Genomic DNA, 8,262 nt, shown 5'->3' on the forward strand with positions numbered 1-8,262 from the left:
TACACACTTTTTGGCTAACACAGTTCTGTGCGGTTATGTTCAGTCATTGTTCTTATGTTGATCATGAATACATTTACTTTGTAATTAATTATGGGACGTATTTCTTCTTTCATAGCAATTTTCCTTCATACTTTCTTGCCGTGAAATAGGTCTTAAATTCTATTCAAAGTGGTCTTAAAAAGGTCTTAAATAAAATTTGAGTTGGCGAAACCTGCAGGAACCCTGTCTAATGTACTCTGTCCTCTTTCTCTTTGCAGGTGGCAATAATAGAGGAGTTGGTGGTCGGATATGAAACCACATTAAAGAGCTTTCGAATGTTCAACCAGAACGGTGAGGAATAAATCAGGATGATAATGAATGAATGTCTTTTTAAACTTCTGTGTGCAGTGTAGCGTAAAAGACAGTTTTTAACTTTTGTTTTAAAGAGGACGAATTATGTTAATGTTGTGCTTTTTCTGTTATTCATGTTTTATTTACGTGCTTTAATGTTCAAAAAGGTCTCTATTGTTCTCATACTGCCTGTGGTGCAGCACCTCTTTTCACCCTCTGTCTGAAACCAGAGCCCAGTCTGCTCTGATTTGTTAGCTGGCCGGCTCGGTTATGATTGGTCAACCGTTTCCTGAATGAATTGCCTCGTATGTTAATGTCCAAGCAATGTCAATGTCGTTCAGGCAATTGAATCAAAAAATGACTCGCCCAAGAGCATAAAGCCATGCTTGCAGAGCTGAGCCATCAATGCCTCCATGTGCAGGGGTGCCCCATCTTCTGACACAGGCACGGATAATCACATCTAAATCAGCCAGAACAACATCCATAGCACTCCTAATTTGAGATGCCAAGAACAAGCTTTCTCTCAACTGAATAACATCAACAAGGATTCAATATCAATATATTTTTTCAGAAGTTTTCTTTTTTATCAAACAGTAAATGGCGAGGCTGATGTCTAACTATTTGAATTGCATATTGCAAATGTACTTGTCCTTCCTGCATAGGTAGTTATTATGAATCCATAGCATTGAATGGTACATTCTACCGCTTATAATGTGAAATAAATAATTACAAGAGGACATTTCAGAACTTAAATCCATTAAAGGAATGTTGCAGAAAAAATGTAACATAAATGGGGTTGACTTCTACAAAATCTTAGGGATTACAACCAAGTTTACTCATTTGCATTCATAATTTACAAGGTTAACTGTAGTTTTTTTCTTAGTAATCGTAAAGACGTGAACTTACGCAATCTCTCCTGTTCTGTGGCAGATGACGGTAAAGAGGAACCTCCGACCACGTTGCTCTGGGTACAGTACTTCCTGGCTCAGCATTACGACATGATTGACCAACAGACTCTGGCTCTAGATTACATCAACGCCGCCATTGACAGCACTCCCACGCTCATCGAGCTCTTCCTCATCAAAGCCAAGATTTACAAGGTAACGCACGGCACACATTAGTCCAGTGGTTCTCAAAGTGGGGGGCGCAGAGGCATGCCAGGGGGGCGCGAGAGACCAGGAGGAAAAATGGTTATTAAAAAAATGATAAATTCAAAAATAATATGATACAGTACTATTACGAGAGAGAGCGCACCGGTACCTGAGATCGTTGTTGTTAGCTTCTGGTGCTAGCGAGCTACGCTAACGGATATAAGGAGTTTTTTCAACAACAAGGTGGAGGAGAGCCCTCTCCTGTCAGACTGAGAGACTCAGTGAGCTAAAGGACTCTCTGTGTTACCTCAGTGGGTCTCAAATGTTTTGGTCACCATTAATGTAAACAATTATTTCCGAGGCACACATTTATATGATCATTATAGTTATAAAAAAATAATAGAATAAATGAAAAACAGGTATGAAATACTATATGACAGTAAAACAAGAATAAAGTTTAAAAGGGGAGTGATTTGTAAAATATCCATAAAGAAAAAGTAAATCTGTTTACAGTTCTGTTTCATATGGGTGCTGAGAGATGTATCCATAGATCTCTTCATTTTGCTCTCAAAGTGCACCAGATTGATGCTTTTAACTTCAATATTTAAAAATAAATCTTCCCGGGGGAGCTTGCCCCCGGACCCCCTATGTGAGGTCCACACACCACCTATAAAAACAGAACTTTACACCTATATGCCGTGAGCTGATTATCGAGCCTTCATTGTAACTGTCACGGGTACACTGTGTATATGCGTCAGATTCCTGCAACGGGTCGGGTACCCGAAAAAAAGTGATTCGCGGGTGGTAGCGCTTTTTTCCGGGTTCGGTTCTGGGTAAAACAAAGATGATGCGGGTCGGGTCGCGGGTTTTGCATAATAAATATATTAAAAATAATAATAATTTAGTTTAATGTTTAAATCCTCAGACCTCTCCCCCGCATAATCATAACCTCTGCAGCGCATCAATCTGCTGCTGAGCGCGCCACATTTGAAATGGCTGAGGTGAAGCTCTCTAGCGGAGAATACAGCATTTTCAATAACACTTCCTCAAGAGCGAAATCCAACATCTGGGAGGCTTATGGTGTCATCCTAGATGGAGAAAATAACCAACATCCCACGCTTTTTGAGACAAATATGCAACTGCGTGTGTTAATAATTGCACGTTTTCACTGCTCATATATATGCGGGTTCGGGTCGGGTTGCGGATCTTGTGCAGACGGGTTAGTTCGCGGAACTAATTGGCAATATGTGCGGGGGGCGGGTTCGGTATTGCACGTCGCGGGTGGGGGCGGGAGCGGGTCTTGAAAATCAGACCCGTGCAGGACTCTGATATGCGTGGGGATTGTTACAGTAGAAAATTCCACTTTAGCGATCGGTACATTTTCAAGCTACCCCACAGCATCCCCAAAATAAATCTCTGGCGCCGCCACTGAGCCTGACTATTTGTGTTGGGGGGTCCCAACTTTTTTTTTTTTTCAAAGGGGGGGCCTGCATTAGTCAAAGTGTTTACCAAGTAGCTGTGTTAGTGTCATGACTGCCGTATTGACCTTTATCCTCCCACAGCATGCTGGCAACATCAAAGAAGCTGCTCAGTGGATGGACGAGGCCCAGGCTCTGGACACCGCAGACAGATTCATCAACTCAAAGTGTGCCAAGTACATGCTGAAGGCCGGCATGGTGAAAGAGGCCGAGGAAATGTGCTCCAAGTTCACTAGGGTGAGAAAAGTACAATCTGAGCTGAGATAAGGTTCTGAAAATATCAGAAATTGTTTAAACACACGTACAACATAAAACATTTCCTATGAATTTACTTTGGAAACAAATTTTTCCAAAGCATGAATGTAGAATAAAACGAAATGCCCAGTCCCACAAGGTTAACGGAACTGCACAATATTTAATGTATCCATGAATTGCATCCGTTTCAAAAGAGTTCTCTCTTTTCCCGTGCTACAGCCTTACAACAAATGTCATTAAAGTTGTTGCAGTAGTTTTTCAGAAATCCTGCTGACAAGGCCAAACCTAACATCCCTGGGAGTATTAGGTTCACAGTGACACATTCTGACTTGCCAAATCCGTTTGCAGCAGTTGATCTCTCATGACAATAGAGCATGCCCCTGTTTTGTAATTGACTTTGCTCATGCATGTGTTTTTTGCTTCTTTGTCCAGGAGGGAGCGTCAGCAGTGGAGAACCTGAACGAGATGCAGTGCATGTGGTTCCAGACAGAGTGTGCACTCGCTTACAAGTCCATGAACAAGTTTGGGGATGCCCTCAAGAAATGCCACGAGATTGAAAGGGTGAGCCCTTATTATCAGGGAGTGTACTTGGTGTATTTTTCCTAGCAACGTTTGCACAAAACTCCTTGGCTACCCAAATTAAATGTCATGAACAGGTCAAATCCTTGTTTTCCTTTTCTTCCTTTTTTTTTTTTTTACATCTTCCTCCTTTTTTCTCCCATCTCTTATCAGCATTTTGTGGAGATCACGGACGACCAGTTTGATTTCCACACCTACTGCATGCGGAAGATGACGCTACGCTCTTACGTGGACCTACTGAAGCTGGAGGACGTGCTGCGAATGCATCCCTTCTACTACAAGGCTGCCACCAGCGCCATCCAGATCTACCTGAGCCTGCACGACAATCCGCTGACTGACGACAGCAAGGAGTTGCAGGCTGACACCGGTCAGTCCCACACTGGTTTTATTTACATTTTAAAACTTTCCTGGGCCAAAAAAAGAGAAAATGCTTTTATCCATACGTTAACGCCCCGTTCTCTTCTCTAGCTAACCTCTCGGACAAAGAACTGAAGAAGCTGAGGAACAAGCAGCGGAGAGCCCAGAAAAAGGCCCAGCTAGAGGAGGAGAAGAAGATTGCTGAAAAGGAGAAGCAGCTTAAGAACCAGAAGAAGAAGAAGGAGGATGATGATGAGGAGATCGGTGGGCCTAAGGAGGAGCTAATACCTGACAAGCTGGTCAAGGTTAGAAAGAAGAACATGAAAAATCCTAAAGTGTCAGTGACAAGGCAATTTGTCTTTGATGCTGCACACATAGCTACACATAGAATAGCAAGCAAGCAATCAGTGATTTGATTTGTGTTCCCTTGCTGTCACTTCCTGTTTATAGGTAGAAAATCCACTGGAGGAAGCTGTCAAGTTCCTGATGCCTCTCAAACACCTGGTAAAGGACAAAATCGACACGCACCTAATGGCCTTTGAGATCTACTTCAGGAAAGGTTGGCAAGAGCATTTCAATTCACTGACTTTTCTTTAGTTCTTACCATGTTGAAACTCACATCTTACCTTGCATTTGGTCTTTTTTCCCCCAGAAAAATACCTGCTGATGCTCCAATCCGTGAAGAGGGCGTTGGCTATTGACCCAGACCACCCATGGTTACATCAGTGTCTAGTACGCTTCTTTAAAGGAGGTACGAGAGGGTTCCACTTTGTTACATAGCGTTTTAGTCTTACCTACTACACAGTTTGTTTCTACATTCTTCACACCATTGCTCACATCTCTCCCCCTCCTCCATTCCTTCAGTGTCTGACAGCACGGAGCTGCCGGAGACGGTCAGGACGGTTCTGAAGCAGGAGATCACCCGGCTGTTCGGAGACAGCAACGCAACGAGCTTCAACCAGGCTTACCTCACCAAGCACTCAAACTCCATACCACACCGACTGGCTGGTAGGACACACACACACACACACACACACACACACACACACACACACACACACACACACACACACACACACACACACACACCTGTTATAAAAGGTTGGGTTCCCATTTAATACTCAATATATGAAGGCATATAAGAGCCACTGTAGTTAAACATTTCAAAAAATTACAGAGGCCTGTCTTATTCCAGTAAAGAAACACAGAATGGCCAGGTGGTACATTTACAAGAAAAAAACAAATACTTGTTTAATGGTCATACATTTGCAAGTTTTTTTCTGTCTGGAACCACGTCATTTAACTTTTGAGGTTTTGATCTACCTTTTTAACAAACTCCTCCCTCCTGCAGCTGCTAAGATGATGGTGTATCTGGACTCATCAACGGAAACAAAGGCGACAGAGCTGGCCACTGCACTAGATGAGTCGCTCAACAACAGAACCATACAGGTACTCATCAATGCTAATGTCAGTAATAATACAAAGGAAAAGGCCTAAAAAGCTGCACAATTGAATTATTTGTAAACACTTTTTTTGGAAAGTGTGTGTTTAAGATTGATATTAAATTATCCTAACAATAATGTGAATGAACACAGAGAATGTTTAATAAATATGACTGTTGTAATTAAATTACATTTCCTACGCGTCTCTAAGCGGTTCACTTATCACGTGCTGTAGCACGAGGACAAATATAGCCCTTATTTATTTATTTTTTATTCAAGCATGGAAACGTGTAACGGCACAAAATACATTTAGATAAAAACTACCCCTTTTTAAAAAGAATCTGAACTGTGCCTTTAAAAATACTTTTTAAAAAACAAAAATCTCTAAATGTAATTCTTCCTCTCTTTGCTCCCCTCTTCAGATCTGCACAGAGGTCCTGGATTGTCTCCGAGGCGGCCTGCTGGGCGACTGTAAGGAGCATGCCGAGTCGTACCGTGCAGCGTGTCACAAGCTTTACCCCTACACGTTAGCTTTCACACCTCCCGGGTATGAGGAGAACACAAAGATCGCCAACGGGGATGTCTCCACGGAGACGGAAGAGCTAGCCAACGAGATGTGAGCATGCTACAGATCAACAGCGGATGACAAAAGGAATTGGGCCGAGCACTGAGCCTTGTGGTACGCCTGGCAGCCATTTTGTTAAGAGCCAGTCACAGGAAGCGAAAATGGGTGTTACATTCTTTTGGCTCCGCTTAAATTGGGTCTGGCATGGCCTGGCTCTCCCACTTGGTGAAAATCAGGACTGTGTGTGTGTGTGTGTGTGTGTGTGTGTGTGTGTGTGTGTGTGTGTGTGTGTGTGTGTGTGTGTGTGTGTGTGTGTGTTGAGAGCATGTGTGTGTGTGTTGAGAGCATGTGTGCGGTTGTGTATATTTGTGGGAAAGAGGGGGGGGAAGAGAAAGATAACAGAATGGCCATTTTACTTCTTTTTTTTTTTTTTTTTTTTTTTAAATAAAGCTGACAACCAAGCTGAGTAGGAAAATAAACTTTAGTTATTGGCAAACTGTCTGGAGAAACCGCGATGGACTGACATGGACTGCCGGTTTTCCTCGATGATCAATAACGGTTCCCCTTATTTTAAAAAGGTTATTTAAATTTAAAAAGGACACAGCTGTCACTGGGGGACAGGAGACTGAGCTGAGTGGATCTGATCTCTGACAGATCTGTAGGAAGCTGAGCAGGAAGAGTTACTGAGGAACCGAAGTACACACCGAGGACATCCAGCAACTACACGCCAATCTGCTGTAACGCTCCAGTAACCGCCGATCTACAAGTGGCAGTGCAATGGAGTGAGTGAGGAAGCCTGATCTCTGCGGAGACCCGGCACAAGGAACGTCACCGCACATTTTTTTGTTCTGTTTTTTTTAGTCAGACTTTGCTTCCGCTCCTGGTTAAACTTCAGAAATTGTTCCCTGTCTGTTCATATGGAGCACATCGTAGCACATATTTAAAGACTCTTTAGGTTGTGTGGAGTGCTCCTTTTCAAATACACTGCTGTTCTAACATTCTAACAAATTCTGAGAGTTGGATAGATCTAAGCAATACCGTAGACACCTTCCTGTCCATAATGGATCAAATAAACGTATTATTGATGATAATCATTTGTAGATCTGGTTGAAGTGATTCCACTGAGCCTCCTGGCAGTCACTTGTGCTGTTGCTGTTGTCACTGTTAGAAATGGTTTTATCTGCATGCACACAAGGATTCTATCAATTACAGCGGGAACTCTGCTCGTTAAAATTGCTCCAAGAGGTCAGAGTTCAGCATCCTGGCCCGTTTCCCAAGGTGACAGAAGTGAACAGGTTACAAGGCAAGTAAACGTAAGAGCATCTGAAATGTGTTTTACTTTTCCCCCCCCAATAATCTCTTTTTTTCCTCTTTTTCCTATAATTTGGGTTCTAATGTGAAAGATGAAATCTGAGATGGCGATGTATGATATCTCTGGATTTTTGTATTAAAACCAAACGAAAGAAAAAACAATTGACTGTTTTTTTTATCTGTATTTACAGTTTTAATCCACTTTCATGTATTTTGTACATAAATATGTGTCCCCTCTGTGTAGAGGGAAAAGAGAGATTCGCTCACTTTTTGTCCTGATCCATTTATATAAAAACCTGTCTGAAAATGAGCTGATCAGATTTTGGCCACTTTATGAGTGGATCCTTATTTTCATCTAAAGTAACAGACACAGAATCAGCACTCTTGAAACAGAGGGGTTTATGGGATGCTACAAAGCATGATCCGTTTGGTATTTCGAGGCCAAACACTTCAGAGACATGTTTCTATATATCCGAGACCTATAATATATTGATGAAAAACGGTATAATAGGGGACCTTTTTTAATATTTTTTTGCTGCAAATTGTTTAAAAAAAATCACACTACTCATTTTCAAATATTTTTCAATGCAGCCCTATACAATTGCATCCATGTTTTCCTTTGATACTTGACTTGGAAAGACAAAAATATGACTGAGGTAGTTCCACCAGTAGAGGTCAGGGCTGGCTCTGAACAATTTGCAGCCCTATAGGCAAGATTTTAGGTGGTGCTCCCCCAGCCTGAAAATTGTACAGTACAAAATATATATTGTCTATCAATAGCGTATCCAAGGAATATACAATATAAAGAATAACTGAAAACTCAACGGAAACCTATAGACAGATTATATACATAA

General features: G+C 41.9%; 1 protein-coding gene across 1 annotated transcript; it reads left to right on the forward strand.

The window, feature by feature from the left end:
• Positions 1 to 257: 257 nt before the first annotated feature.
• Positions 258 to 7,564, forward strand: LOC104956418 (N-alpha-acetyltransferase 15, NatA auxiliary subunit-like; the record flags this gene model as incomplete). The annotated part of the gene is made up of 11 exons (XM_010783903.1): positions 258 to 330; positions 1,261 to 1,430; positions 2,984 to 3,136; positions 3,587 to 3,715; positions 3,887 to 4,100; positions 4,202 to 4,395; positions 4,541 to 4,649; positions 4,743 to 4,841; positions 4,955 to 5,098; positions 5,442 to 5,539; positions 5,955 to 7,564. Coding segments are annotated over 11 exons (1,581 nt in total), but the record flags the coding sequence as incomplete, so codon positions are not given.
• Between the last annotated feature and the right edge of the window lie 698 nt (positions 7,565 to 8,262).

The sequence above is a fragment of the Notothenia coriiceps genome, unplaced genomic scaffold (assembly GCF_000735185.1).
Source record: "Notothenia coriiceps isolate Sejong01 unplaced genomic scaffold, NC01 NC01_scaffold00025993, whole genome shotgun sequence".
Taxonomy (NCBI): domain Eukaryota; kingdom Metazoa; phylum Chordata; class Actinopteri; order Perciformes; family Nototheniidae; genus Notothenia; species Notothenia coriiceps.